General features: G+C 42.3%; 1 protein-coding gene across 2 annotated transcripts in view; it reads left to right on the top strand.

The window, feature by feature from the left end:
- The first annotated feature begins 5,439 nt into the window (after positions 1-5,439).
- CRLF1 (cytokine receptor like factor 1) overlaps positions 5,440-15,755 on the top strand; it is a 92,957-nt gene continuing 82,641 nt past the window's right edge. For both annotated transcript variants that reach the window (XM_070745432.1, XM_070745442.1), the window contains exon 1: positions 5,440-6,102. In XM_070745432.1, the coding sequence (XP_070601533.1) occupies positions 6,048-6,102 (55 nt within the window). In that variant the 5' untranslated portion in view covers positions 5,440-6,047. The remainder of the gene's footprint in view (positions 6,103-15,755) is intronic.

Raw genomic sequence — 15,755 nt, 5'->3', positions numbered from 1 at the left:
AGAGGTGTGTTTGTGTACGTGCGTGCATATGGGGAGGGGGTAGTGTAATTGTTCTACAGCTAGCAGAAATTTTATTTATTTTTTTCTCTCCAAATGATGGCACTCTTTCAAAAATCCTCTTTCCTGATTCTCTCAGCCAGCAAGAGCTTTCATTTTACCTCTTAGGACCAGAGAGAGTAGCGTGGGATCAACAGACAATTGAATTTTGCTTCAAAATTCTGCTTGATTTTAGTTTGAAAAATGCAGTCTGGCGAACTCAATGCACAGGGCTCCCCCACCCCCCCGAAAAAAATCTGAATTAGCACTGGGCAAAAAAGAAAAGGGGGTGGGAAAAGGAAACTGCTCGGAAAGTCTTACATCCAATCAATATTATTTCTTGATATATATACTTATTTTCTTTAATTGTTATTACTACATTTGTTTCCCACCCATCTTGCCATGAGGAAACTCTTGCCATTTTTCCCCCGTTAGGAAATATCTTTTAAGAAGTTGTGGCTTCCTTATCAGAAGTCATTTAAGAATATTTATACAAAGGGGTGGGCAATAACGATTGTTACTGGATGAAAGACCACAAGGAAATCTCTGGGCAGACTAGCCTGGGCCATTGAAAATCATACCAGAGGAAAATCAGACTCAAACTCAACCCTGATAAGACGGAGTGGCTGTGGGTTTTGCCTCCCAAGGACAATTCCACCTGTCCGTCCATCACCCTGAGGGGGGAATTATTGACCCCCTCGGAGAGGGTTCGTAACTTGGGCGTCCTCCTCGATCCACAGCTGACATTAGAGCATCTTTCGGCTGTGGCGAGGGGGGCGTTTGCCCAGGTTCACCTGGTGCACCAGTTGCGGCCCTATCTGGACCGGGAGTCACTGCTCACAGTCACTCATGCCCTCATCATCTCGAGGTTCGACTACTGTAACGCTCTCTACGTGGGGCTACCTTTGAAGAGTGTTCGGAAACTTCAAATCGTGCAGAATGCAGCTGCGAGAGCAATCATGGGCTTCCCCAGGTATGCCCATGTCACACCAACACTCCGCAGTCTGCATTGGTTGCTGATCAGTTTCTGATCACAATTCAAAGTGTTGGTTATTACCTATAAAGCCCTTCATGGCACCCGACCAGAATATCTGCGAGACCGCCTTCTGCTGCACGAATCCCAGCGACCGGTTAGGTCCCATAGACTTGGCCTTCTCTGGGTCCTGTCGACTAAACAATGTCGTCTGGCGGGACCCAGGGGAAGGGCCTTCTCTGTTGCGGCCCCCGAACCTCTGGAACCAGCTCCCCCCCGGAGATTAGGATTGCCCCCACCCTCCTTGCCTTTCGTAAACTCCTTAAAACCCACCTCTGCCGTCAGGCATGGGGGAACTGAGATATGTCCCCTTGCCTATGCAGTTTTATGTATGGTATGTTGTATGTATGATTTTTAAACAATGGTTTTTTTTAGACTTTTAATGTTAGATTTATTATTATAGACTTTTAATATTAGATTTGTCATTGTATACTGCTTTTATCACTGTTGTGAGCCGCCCTGAGTCTGCGGAGAGGGGCGGCATACAAATCTAATTAATAATAATAATAATAATAATAATAATAATAATAATAATAATAATAATAAAATCATTGACTGACGCAACCTGCAAGGGTTATCTGGAAAGTAAGGCTAAAAGGCACGTAGCTCTCGAGGGAATAATGTCCGTGGGGGAAGTTGGTTTTACTATCATGTAGCAGGAAGCCAGTGGAAGCGAACAAGCAGGGCCAGTGGTCAGTAGATAATCGGCTGGCATTGAAGTGAAGGTTAGAGATGGGTGTCTTCATTCCATTTCCTTCCAAGTGTGAAGTGCACACTGTAATACATTACCTGAATGCTAAGGGCCTGAATGCTGCTGCGATGGATACCCAATATTTGTGTGCAATGGGTGCCCAAGATTTTTCTTGACGATTGCTGTGTTTTGAATTTTTTGGCTAAAGGAGAATGGGTTTGGCGCCACCGCATTGATTGACGTTTGCTCTCTGGAATATAGTGATAAGCCCAAGTTTCATCTCCTGTCACTATACAGTTGAGAAAAGCCTCGCCTTCAATCTTGAAACAGTCAAGAAATTTTTGAGCAGCATTGACTCTTGATTTTGTGAGCTTCAGTAAGCATCTTGGGCGTCCATCACAGCAGCATTCATGCCCTTAACATTCAGGTAGCGTATTACAGCGCACATTTCACACTTGGAGGGAAATGGAATGAGGCCGCTCCTCTCTAACTTTTACCACAATGCCAGTCGATGATTTATTGACCACTGGCACTGCTTGTTCTCTTCTGCTGGCTTCCCACTATGATAGTAATACCAACTTCCCCCACGAACGTTCCCTGCAAGAGCTACATGCCTTGTAACCTTACTTTCCAGATAACCCTCATAGATTTTCATTTACATCAAGCAGAAACTTTCATTTCCTTACTGATTTGTCAAAGGTGGCCCCCAAAGGGACCTAATAGCTCTATTCTACAGATTAGCAACTACTGTAAAAGGCGAAAAGTAGGACAGTAAAAATGAAACTGAATGAATGAATGATGGGAGGGAGGGAGGGAGAGGGGGGGGGAAAGGAAGGAGATGGATGGATGGAAAGAAGGAAGGAAGGAAGAATTAGATTATCATTAGAGTTGGAAGGGACCTTGTAGCTCAGCTTGTCCAACCTCCTCATTCAAGCAGGAATCCCTACACCATTTTGGACAAATGGCAGTGCAATCTTCCTTTGAAAGTCTCAAGTGTTGGAGCTCTCACAACCTCCGCTGGCAACTTCTGTTCCACTGGTTGATCGCTCTCACTGTCAGAAAGTTCCTCCTTATTTCCAGGTTGAATCTCTCTTTGGTCAGCTTCCATCCATTATTCCTTGTCTGGCCTTCTGGTGCCTTGGAAAACAGACTGACCTCCTCCGCTCTGTGACAGCCCCTCAAGTATTGGAAGACTGCTATCATGTCTCCCCTGGTCCTTCTCTTTGCCAGACTTGCCATGCCCAGTTCCTGCAAAATCGCTCTTTGTATATTATAGTTTCCAGTCCCCTAATCATCCTGGTTGTTCTCCTCTGCACTTTCTCCAGAGTTTCAATGTCCTGTTTGTAGTGTGGTGACCAAAACTGGATGCAGTACTCTTGATGTGGTCTAACTAAGTCTTTATAGAGTGGTATTTGTTACCTCCCCAGTCCTAGATTGTATCTCTCCATTAATGCAATCTAGGATTGCATTGGGGGTTTTTTTGGCTGCCGCTGCAGGAAGAAGTAAGTAAGTAAGTAAGTAAGTAAGTAAGTAAGTAAGTAAGTAAGTAAGGAAGGAAGGAAGGAAGGAAGGAAGGAAGGAAGGAAGGAAGGAAGGAAGGAATAAGGGCAGATTAGATGGACCATGTCCATGAGGTCTTTTACTGCCATCAATCTTCTATGTTTCTAAGGAAGGAAGGAAGGAAATGGAAAGTAGGAATAAAGGAAGGGAGGGAAGGAGAAAGATTTCCTGACAGTTAAAACAATTAGTCAGTGGAACAGCTTGCCTCTAGAAGTTGTGAATGCTCAAACACTGGAAGTTTTAAAGAAGAGATTGGATAACCATTTGTCTGAAGTGGTGTAGGATTTCTTGCCTAAGCAGGGGGTTGGACTAGAAGACCTCCAAGGTCCCTTCCAACTTTGTTGTTGTTATTTTATTCACAAAAAACAGTAATACGCAGCAAAAGAGATATGCTGGATTTTGTATCACAATATCGCAAGTAGAACATTTCCCAAGTGTAGTAGTATAATAATAATAATAATAATAATAATGATAATGATGATAATAATAGGAAGAATGAGAAGGAAGGAAGGTAAGAGGAAGGGAGAAAAGAACGAGGGAGGGAAGGAAACAAGAGGGAAAGGAAAGAAGAGAGGAAAGTAAAGGAGAGAGAAGAAAGCAAAGGAAAGATGAGAGGAAAGGAAAGGAAAGATGAGGAAAGAAAAGATGAGAGGAAAGCAAGGGAAAGATGAGAGGAAAGCAAAGAAAAGAAAAGAGGAGAGGAAAGGAAAGAGGAGAGGAAAGGACAGGAAAGATGAGAGGAGAGGAAAGATGAGAGGAAAGCAAAGGAAAAATGAGAGGAGAGGAGAGGAAAGAAAAGATGAGGAAAGAAAAGATAAGAGGAAAAGAAAGAAAAGGTGAGAGGAAAGGAAAAATGAGAGGAAAGAAAATAGGAAAGGAAAGATGAGAGGAAAGGAAAGATGAGAGGTAAGAAAAGAGGAAGGAAAGATGAGAGGAAAGGAAAGGAGAGAGGAAGGAAAGATGAAAGGAAAGGAAAGATGAGAGGAAAGAAAAAAGGAAGGAAAGATGAAAGGAAATGAAAGGAAAGATGAGAGGAAAAGAAAGGAAAGATGAAAGGAAAGGAGAGAGGAAAAGAAAGGAAAGATGAGAGGAAAAGAAAGGAAAAATGAGAGGAGAGGAAAGGAAAGATGAGAGGAAAGGAAAGATGAGAGGAAGGAAAGATGAGAGGAAGGAAAGATGAAAGGAAAGGAAAGATGAGAGGAAATGAAAGGAAAGATGAGAGGAAACGAAAGGAAAGATGAAAGGAAAGGAAAGGAGAGAGGAAAAGAAAGGAAAGATGAGAGGAAAGGAAAAATGAGAGGAAATGAAAGGAAAGATGAGAGGAAACGAAAGGAAAGATGAAAGGAAAGGAAAGGAGAGAGGAAAAGAAAGGAAAGATGAGAGGAAAGGAAAAATGAGAGGAAAGGAAAGGAAAGATGAGAGGAAAGGAAAGATGAGATGAAAGGAAACGAAAGGAAAATCTTTTGATTGACACATAACTCTTGTTAGGCGCTCTTGGCTGCGGCCTCCTGTGTTACCTCAAACCGGCACCCGCCGAATATGCCCGCCAAAAGAGTTTTTCTACTTCGCCTCGGGCAGCAACATCATCCCGACCATAAAGTACCTTTGAACTTAATTAGCTGGGAGAAGCCAGCCGCTCAGATGTCCTGGAACGGGACGGGGGTGGGAGGAGGAGGAGGAGGCGAGACAATTGCGTGACTGGAAGGCCCTTTTCTTTTATTGTCCTCGCCGTCTTTGCGACCCGGGGAACAGACGCGCGCGCGCGCGTTTGTGTGTGTGTGAGAGAGAGAGTTTGTGTGCGCGTGTAGGGTAAGGGGGAGGTGGAGACCACCGGGGAGAGCGGAGAGCAGCTGAAGAGGAACATCAGCGGTCCAAACTGCGCAAAGGGCAGCCACGGTTGAGCCCCCCCCCCTCCAGGAAAAAAAAATACCGCAACCCACGAAAAAAAATAAAATCGCCCTCCGAGCCAAGCGGCCGGGGAAAATGATTCCTTCTTCCACTGACTCAGAAGCGCTCTTTTGCAGCTGCCGGTTGAGTAAGCGAGGCAAAGGGAGGTCAAATGCATCAAAAAAAGAGGAGGGGGGATGAGTTGGAAGTTGGGCATTGTTTTGCAATGGGGGGGTTATTGTAATTCTGGATCCCTCCCGCCTCTCCTCTTGCAAATCAGGAAAAAAAATGCAAAGGGGAAAAAAAGCAGGCTGGTTTTTTTTTATATTGCAAGGAGTTTAAGAAGGGTGGTGGTGTCTGGGTTTGTGGGGGGTTTTTTTTGGGGGGGGACACGAGATATTTACCAAAGGCTCCTTCCTTCCAAGTCCATTTTCCTCCTTCTTCCACACTCCCCCCATCCCAGCTCCACCAAAAGCCCACGGGGCGGGGAAGGGCGGGGTGGGGCGGGGAGTTGCAAAAAAAAGGCATATTAGAGGACTTGTCAAGTTTGAACTGCTCAGACTAGCTTGGGATAAGCCTGGTTTGCCTCTGTCTCTATAGGGCTGGTGGGGAGGGGAAGGGGGGGCGAGAATAAAAAGGAGAGGAGCCACCCCCCCAAAAAATTGGAGAAGCCTTTAAAAAAAACCCCTGCATTTGGCAAACTTTAAAAAAACTTTAAAAGAGCCATCGGGGGGAAAAGGGGGGGGGACTAGTTTCCTTTGAAATATATAGACAAATTTAAATAGTAGGGTCTACGTTTTCCCTCCTCCGCCGTCCCCGGCGAAGTTTCTTTGCGCGAGGATGAAACTTTTGCTCTTCGGCTGCTTCCTCGTCCTGCGAGCGGATTCCCGCAGCTGTAAGTAAAAGGCGCTCGGCGGGCGCGAACCGCTTTTTTCCCTCTCCTTTTCCCTCGGACGGATCTCTGAATTGAAGCCCGTCGCTTTTCGGGAGAGAGGCGGGGGGGGGGGGACAGACGGAGGTGGTGGGAAATAGCCAGTGGGGTGGGTGGGGAAAAAGAAGGGGGGAGAATTTTTTTAAAAAACGGGGAGGGGGGCTTGGAAGTAAAGCAGGCGCCTTGGAGAGGCCGTCGGGAGATGCCAAGGGTGTGAGTTTGTTTGTGTGTGTGTAAAGACCTGGATTTCCTAAATATCCAACAAGCCCCCCCTCCCTCACCTAAAATGAAATGCAAAGATTGGACTTAATATTGGAATCGGTTCCCTTTTGTGTGTCTAATAATCACACTTGGCTCAAATCTTTTTTTTTAAGGTTATTTCACTTCAGGCTCCAATATTGGCACGTGTCGGTGTGAAGTAATAACCACCGTCGTCCTAAATCATAACACCCAGGGCCACTGTAATAATCCTATTGGGGAATCATTATTATTATTATTATTACTACTACTACTACTACTACTACTACTACTACTACTACTACTACTACTACTACTACTTCTTTCAACTGTTTCAACTCCTACCCTCAAAACGACGCTATAGAGCACTGCACACCAAGACAACTAGACACAAGAACAGTTTTTCCCCCCAACACCATCACTCTACTAAACGTCTGCACTTCTGTTTCTACTAGTTTTTTCTCATCATTCCTATCACCCATTTCCTCCCACTTAGGACTGTATGACTGTAACTTGTTGCTTATATCCTGAAGATTTTTATTAATATTGATTGTTTCCTCATTTGCTTATTTGACCCCTATGAGAATCATTGTGTTGAACCACATGATTCTTGACAAATGTATATTTTCTTTTATGTACGCTGAGAGCATCTGCACCAAGACAAATTCCTTGTGTGTCCAATCACACTTGGCCAATAAAGAATTCTATTCTATTCTATTATTATTACTATTATATTACTACTGCTACTATTATTACTATTTCTATTACTATTATTATTATTATTACTATTTTTATTATTATTATTATTATTATTATTATCATCATCATCATCATCATCATTATCATCATTATTATTATTAATCTGCTGAAGACCCCTAGATGTTCCATTTTAAAAAGCAGGAAAGAAACAAGTCCTCTAAGTTTAGCCTGCCATCGACTTTTCTTTCGTGGGTTTCCCCCCTTTTTTTTCTCTCCCTCTCAATTATACTGGCTTCCATTGCTAATTCTTAGGTTATCTTTTTCTAACAAATAAAATGCCTCGGGGGGATTAATTTAATCCTTCCACACCCTTCCTCTAGATCTGAGTTCTCCCTCTCCCCTCCTTTCCAAATTATAAAACTCCCGCTGTGTGTGTGTTTGTGGGTATATATGTGGGTATTGCAAGGGAGGTGTTAAAAAATTTGGAAAGCCCCCTATACATTGTGTGTTGGATATAAAGAAGAGGGATTTTTTTAGAGAGGTAGAAAGAAATAAAACTGTCTAATCAAACACACAAACACACCACATATTTGTCCTTCCGCCTTTGGATTAAGAAAGGGGGAGAGGAACATTTTAATTTTAGATCTGAAAGTAGTGTGGGTTTGTTTGTTTTTTAAAGGGAAGGTGTTCAAATTATAGGCATCCACTTTTATTTTGTAAGCCAACAACATTAATTCTGCTAGGCTGGGGAGTCCTAATTGATATATATCTCCATCTTTAAGGCTTCTCTTCTCTAGGAAATTTTTTTTCTTCTTCTTCTTCTGCACTTCCAAATCAGAGATGGACATGTCTTGTAGTTTTGGCGGACAGGAATATTTATGTATTATATATTCTCAACATGTCAGAAGTTTTTGGGGGCATCCAGCAAAACTCAAAATATGTGGGGGTGGAGCAAGGCTTATACACATCTTTTTTAGACATTTTGCTCTGAGCTGATAGTGAAAAAAAACCCCATAATGTTAATTATGGTTGGTGATAGGTGTGTGCCAGGCCAGGGAGGCGGGAGAAGAATTGTGAGTATTTAAAAAGCAACTTATTTAAGGAGGGAGGAACGTTTTTAAGGCTTCCCACCCAATGGATATTTTAGACCATAAGATTCCTGCCATGTAAAACGTGCAAATTGGAGGGGAAAAAATTCTCCCCAGACTGAGGCTCTGCATTTATTAAATTATAGGAAAAGTCTGGGTGTATTAACTTGAGAGAAATTTTTCAAGCCTTCCTTGCTTCTGTGTATAAATTGGGACCCTCTGAATCTTAAACCCCTTCTATTGCATTAAATCCAAAAATATTAAATCCAGGATTTTTTGCATAGTTGTTTTAGTTTTAGCCATTAGAATTTTTTTTTTCTATCCTTGGTTTTAAGCAAATTTTTTCACTCCAAGTCACTCTTCGCTCCAAGTCAGTCAAGAATTAATTTTCCTTCATCTCTCTCCAGCTCCAAATGTTGATGCTTTGTAATGCTGGTCAGCCTTAACCCATGGCAAAAAGGATGAGCCAGGATTAGGTTAGAGGCTTAACCAGGTCAACCATAAACCTTGGCTAATTCTTTTAGCATTATGTTTGAGACTATCTTGAATTGGGGAAGGGTTGGAGTTAAGAGACAGAAGTGTGTCAAAAATAGTGAAACATCAAAACAGAATAAATGATTTTTGCCAATAAAACAAACTGCCTTAGACTGGATGCAAGAAATGTTCTGTAACATTTAAGTAATGGGGGTTTATGTCCAATGCTATGTTTTCTCTCCGAGAAAGGAGAAAATGATCATTTTTTGAAAGGAATTGCAGATCGGTGACTCTAAAAGCAGCACTGGTGAAGCCCCCCTGCTCACCCATCCAATTCCTACGTAGGATTTTAAATCCCACTGCACAGACCTTATATGTTACCTCTCCAAGAATGATCAGGGTTTATTATGGAATAAAAGCTTCAAGTTATGTTTTTAGAAACATAGAAGACTGACGGCAGAAAAAGACCTCAGGGTCCATCTAGTCTGCCCTTATACTATTTCCTGTATTTTATCTTACAATGGATATATGTTTATCCCAGGCATGTTTAAATTCAGTTACTGTGGATTTACCAACCACGTCTGCTGGAAGTTTGCTCCAAGCATCTACTACTCTTTCAGTAAAATAATATTTTCTCATGTTGCCTTTGATCTTTCCCCCAACTAACTTCAGATTGTGTCCCCTTGTTCTTGTGTTCACTTTCCTATTAAAAACACTTCCCTCCTGGACCTTATTTAACCCTTTAACATATTTAAATGTTTCGATCATGTCCCCCCCTTTCCCTTCTGTCCTCCAGACTATACAGATTGAGTTCATGAAGTCTTTCCTGATACGTTTTATGCTTAAGACCTTCCACCATTCTTGTAGCCCGTCTTTGGACCCGTTCAATTTTGTCAATATCTTTTTGTAGGTGAGGTCTCCAGAACTGAACACAGTACTCCAAATGTGGTCTCACTTTTACTCTGCCTTGGTTTGGGTATCTATTATTTTTGAAAAGAGTCATATTCATTTGTGTAGGACATTTCATGAAAAACTGGAATAAAAGATCCTTATTCTTTTTAAAACAAGCCACCACGTTATTTTAATTAAAGAAAGTTTATGGGCTAACAGAGGGCCATGTACGATTGCTAATTTTCCTCTCCCCTAACAGAAAATGAATGGGAGTTGCAGTCTATAAACATCAGGTTGTGCTGCACTTTTGTATAGAAAATAGAGAAATCGCTTCTTTTGCTTCTAAGAGAGTTTAAAGAATTTATAGCAGAATCTGCAGAGTGGCCTTCCCAGCCTAGATATCTGCTGGAAACTGCACCATGGATGTCATCTTGCAGAGCACACAATTTATACAATTTTCAGCTGCACAGGTTTAAGATGATTTCCCCACCCTTCTGGCGCTCTGTTTCTCCCCCAATGTGGTGCCTTCCAAACTTATTTTTTTCAGCTTTTGTTATGCCCTGCCTGTAACTGATTTGGAGATGGGGGCTGCAACCAGGCCTTTGAAGGGCCCCCCGTCCCCGGAGGCTGTACTGCAAGGGAACAGGAATTTGATTAAACGTCCTGTCACTTAACAAGCAATTAATTAAATGCAGTTAGTATGTGATGTTCCCACATTTTAATACGGGGCTGGGCGATGTGTTGGGGGGGGGGGATTTTTTTGCATACATTCCCCAAAAATTCTTGGTTTCACCGGATGTACGAAAGCAGCACTGGTCTGCAAGTCTTTAAAACATGGGTCCTCAAACTTGGCAACTTTAAGACTGGTGGACTTCAACTCCCAGAATTCTCCAGCCAGTTATGCTGGCTGGGGAATTCTGGGAGTTGAAGTCCACCAGTCTTGAAGTTGCCAAGTTTGAAGACCTCTGCTTTAAAGCAACTCCATCAGGTGACAGCTGCAGGGGTTGCATGATTCCCCGGCACCTTTTCTGAATTATTCCCAAATTGTTGCACAGCTGCAACGGAATTGTTTTCTCTTCAGTATCAATACTATGTTTAGTGCGTTGGAATTGTTTTGGAAGGGCTCCAGGAGCTGCAACCAAAACCAGGAAGCCCATAAAAAACCTGCAGTTTTGCACCATTTCAGACTAGAAAAAGTGGCCGTAAATAATCCCAATAGATGATGGTCGTAAATGTAGACTTAAATCAGTCGAGAGTTTCATTGCCTTTTATTGCACTCGGTTGCCTCACTTCCCACCCATCCATTTATATGGAGTCATCCATTTATACAGGGGTTTTTGATAGGAGTGGAAAGACAAGGAATCGTCTGCCCTGGGGAAGGTTAAGCCCACATTTTGCTGTGGCTGAAAGTGTGTGAGAAAGAGAGAGAGAAAGAGAGAGAGAAAGAGACACGGAGAAAGAGAGAGAGACACGGAGAAAAAGAGGGAGATAAAGAAAAATCAAGAGAAAGAAAAGAATACAAAAGAGAAAGAACGAGAGAATGGAGGGAGGGAAAGGGGAAGAATGAAAGGAAGTGAGAGAATTTATAGATAGATACATAAATAGATAGATACAGACAGATAGACAAAGACAGAGAAAAAGAGGGAGATAAAGAAATAGCAAGAGAAAAAAGAGAACAAAAGAGAAAAAATGAGAATGGAGGGAGGGAAAGGGAAAGAATGAAAGGAAGTAAGAATTTATAGATAGATAAATAGATAGATACAGACAGACAGACAAAGACAGAGAAAAAGAGGGAGATAAATAGCAATAGAGAAAAGAGAACAAAAGAAAGAATGAGAGAATGGAGAGAGAGAGAGAAGGGGAGAATGAAAGGAAGAGAGAATTATATATATATATATATAGAGAGAGAGAGAGAGACAGAGAGAGAGACAGATAAAGAGAGATAAAGAAAAAGCAATAGAGAAAAGAGAACAAAAGAGAAAGAATGAGAGAATGGAGAGAGAGAGAAGGGGACAATGAAAGGAAGATATATATATATATATATATAGAAAGAGAGAGACAGAGAGAGAGACAGAAAAAGAGAGATAAAGAAAAAGCAATAGAGAAAAGAGAAAAAAAGAAAGAATGAGAGAATGGAGAGAGAGAAGGGGAAAATGAAAGGAAGAGAATTATAGATATATATAGAGAGAGAGAGACAGAGAAAAAGAGAGATAAAGAAAAAGCAACAGAGAAAAGAGAACAAAAGAGAAAGAATGAGAGAATGGAGAGAGAGAGAGAAGGGGACAATGAAAGGAAGATATAGATATATATATATAGAAAGAGAGACAGAGAGAGAGACAGAAAAAGAGATAAAGAAAAAGCAATAGAGAAAAGGGGAAAAAAGAGAAAGAATGAGAGAATGGAGAGAGAGAAGGGGAAAATGAAAGGAAGAGAGAATTATAGATATATATATATAGAGAGAGACACAGAGAAAAAGAGAGATAAAGAAAAAGCAATAGAGAAAAGACAACAAAAGAAAATGAGAGAAAGGGAGAGAATGAAAGGAAGAGGGAGAATATACAATACTGTATATAAAAAGAGAGAGAAAGAGAGAGACACAAAGAGGGAGGGAGAAAGGGAAAGAAAGAAAGTATTGATGTAGTAGCATAATTGCAGGCAAAAAATAACAAATCTTTTCTAGGTTAAGCTAAAACGGAGTTGGCGGTTTAGAAAGACTTAATGCCTTACTTGCTGGAGCTGGGGGCAGAAGAAAAATTAATTGTTCCCCCCTCCTTTTGCCAGTATTCATCTGTTGAGGCACTTTTTTTTTTTGTTGGAGTGATCAGTCAAAAGGGAAGCATGAAATAAAACAGAATGCACGGTGATTTAAAAAAACCCAACCTTGAGCACATCTGGCATCTCAAAATTTTACAAGAAGGCAATCTTCGAACCTTTTGTAGATATCTGCTTGCCTGTACCAGAAAGAGTGAATTCCCACCAATTTTTTTCTCGTTGGCTGCTGAGTGGTGGTGGGGTTTTTTTTGCAAATGCAATAGTAGGCATTTGTTTTCTGAAGAAAATGTTATCGGTTCCCTTAGACGGGAGGGAGGGATGCTTGGGGAAGTGAAGATAGACACACACTCGGAGAGAGACACAAAAACACCGCTTTTTATGTTTGGGACGGGAGGATTATATTTCCACTTAAAGGTGAGAAATTTGTCCAAGAAGTGATGTTTTTAGAGGACATGCTGTATGCACAGCAATTAATTAATGTTAATTAATATTAACCGCTCCAAACTTGACTGTAAAAAAATATGACTTCAGAATCAAGTTGTCGAAGCGTGGAACTCTTTACCAGACTCAGTAGTGTCAACCCCTAACCCCCAACATTTTTCCCTTAGACTATCCACGATTGACCTCGCCAGGTTCATAAGAGGTCAGTAAGGGTCGTACATAAGTGTGCCTTCTGTCCCCTGTCCAATTGTTTCTCCTTAATCTCCTTTATCTTTTCTTCCTTCCATATATCTTCTCCTCTATTTTTATATCTTTTCTTCAATCCTTTTCTTTATATATACAGTGTTCCCTCGATTTCCGCAGGGGATGTGTTCCGAGACCGCTCGCGAAAGTCGAATTTCCGCGAAGTAGAGATGCGGAAGTAAATACAGTGGTCCCTCGATCATCGCGAGGGTTCCGTTCCAGGACCCCTCGCGATGATCGATTTTTCGCGAAGTAGCGGTGCGGAAGTAAAAACACCATCTGCGCATGCGCAGATGGTGTTTTTACTTCCACCGCAGCAGCGAGGAGCCGAAGATTGGGGTTTCCCCGCCGCCTCGCTGCTGCCGCTTATCCGCGCGCGCGCCGCCGGGGCTTCCCCCACCCACCCGGTTAGTGTTGTTGCTTCCCAGCTGGGAAGCGGGTCTCGCGCACGCGCCGCCGGGGCTTCCCCCACCCACCCGGTTGGTGTTGTTGCTTCCCAGCTGGGAAGCGGGCCTCGCGCGCGCGCCGCAGGGGCTTCCCCCACCCACCCGGTTGGTATTGTTGCTTCCCAGCTGGGAAGCGGGCCCCGCGCGCGCGCCCACGCCTTTGCTCGCGCCACTTACCGGGGCAAGAGGGGGAAGACCCAGGGGAAGCCGCTCAGCCCGGTGGGGAAACTCCACCATCTACGCATGCGTGGCCATAGAAAAAAAAGGCCACGCATGCGCAGATGGTGTTGTTTACTTCCGGGTTGAAAACTCGCGATATAGCGTTTAGCGAACATCGAGATCGCGAAACTCGAGGGATCACTGTACACCATTTTTGGCTATGGACAGTATCACAAGCCATCCCTTAACACTTTAAACCCCTAAATTACCATTTCTCATTCCCTTAACAACCATTTACTCACCATTATTACTGGTACTCACCATTGAATAGTGATCCTGATATTTATAAACATAATTATTTGTTAACAATAATTTTTTTTTTTGCTATTTATTTGCAAAAATTATTAGTTTGGCGATGACGCATGACATCATCGGATGGAAGAAACCATGGTAGAGGGAAAAAAACCACGAAGTTTTTTTTAATTAATATTTTTTTAAAAACCGTGGTATAGGATATTCGCGAAGTTCGAACCCGCGAAAATCGAGGGAACACTGTATTACTACTTGTCTATTCTCTTCAATGTGTATTGTGTATTGTACAAAATAAATAAATAAAATTAAAATTAAAAGTTTGGATGTGCTTAGGGCGACTGGACAACCCCAGGCTAAAATGTTTCTCGGCAAAACATTTTTTCCCTTTGCACTTAAGGAATGAAACTTAATGCCCAAATAGGATAGGCTCAAGAGGAAGAAGAAAATTACCTATCTGTAGGCTAGGATTTTTCATTCTGGGGTTGGGCCCCACGTGGGGAAATCACAGCTGAAGCCCACCCCTTGAGTTCAATTTTTTTTATTTTATGCTGAGGGTTTCTTTCTTTTCATTGACAAAAAAAAAGATAGGAAACCAGTTAAATATTTATCGAGGATTGAATGGCTTTGCCTGAATGAATGATTGATTACGATTAGCCTTTGCCATCGGACTTCGCTTCTCACTTCTTGCAAACTATATTCTGATGCTCTTGGAAACTGCAGTTTAATGTTTCCAAATGTAAAATAATGCACTTGGGGGGAAAAGGAATCCTCAATCTGAGTATTGTGTTGGCAGTTCTGTGTTAGCAAAAACGTCAGAAGGGAAAGATTTAGGGGTTTTCTGACAGTCTCAAAATGGGTGAACGGTGCGGTCAGGCGGCAGGGAAAGCAATTAGGATGCTTGGCTGCATAGTTAGAGGTATAACAAGCAGGAAGAGGGAGATTGTGATCCCGCTGTATAGAGCGCTGGTGAGACCCCATTTGGAATACTGTGTTCAGTTCTGGAGACCTCACCTACAAAAAGATATGGATAAAATTGAACGGGTCCAAAGATGGGCTACAAAAATGGTGGAAGGTCTTAAGCATTAAACATATAAGGAAAGGTGTTGGATCAAGGTGGTGCCATGGATATTGCCTATCTGGACTTCAGCAAAGCCTTTGATACGGTTCCACATAAAGAGCTGATAGATAAATTAGTGAAGATTGGACTTAATCCCTGGATAGTTCAGTGGATTTCAAGCTGGCTGAAGCATAGACATCAGAGAGTTATTGTTAATGGCGAGTATTCTGAGCAGAGACAGGTTACAAGCGGTGTGCCACAAGGGTCTGTTCTGGGTCCTATTCTTTTTAATATGTTTGTGAGTGACATAGGGGAAGGTTTGGTAGGGAAGGTTTGCCTATTTGCCGATGACTCTAAAGTGTGCAATAGGGTTGATATTCCTGGAGGCGTCTGTAATATGGTAAATGATTTAGCTTTACGTACTAGATAAATGGTCAAAGCAACGGAAACTGCAGTTTAATGTTTCCAAATGTAAAATAATGCACTTGGGGAAAAGGAATCCTCAATCTGAGTATTGCATTGGCAGTTCTGTGTTAGCAAAAACTTCAGAAGAGAAGGATTTAGGGGTAGTGATTTCTGACAGTCTCAAAATGGGTGAGCAGTGTGGTCGGGCAGTAGGAAAAGCAAGTAGGATGCTTGCCTGCATAGCTAGAGGTATAACAAGCAGGAAGAGGGAGATTGTGATCCCCTTATATAGAGTGCTGGTGAGACCACATTTGGAATACTGTGTTCTTTTCTGGAGACCTCACCTACAAAAAGATATGGATAAAATTGAACAGGTCCAAAGACGGGCTACAA

This window comes from Erythrolamprus reginae, chromosome 1 (genome assembly GCF_031021105.1).
Source record: "Erythrolamprus reginae isolate rEryReg1 chromosome 1, rEryReg1.hap1, whole genome shotgun sequence".
NCBI classification, from domain to species: domain Eukaryota; kingdom Metazoa; phylum Chordata; class Lepidosauria; order Squamata; family Dipsadidae; genus Erythrolamprus; species Erythrolamprus reginae.
The sequence above is the reverse complement of the archived record's forward strand: the minus strand, read 5'-3'. Positions and strand labels throughout refer to the sequence as shown.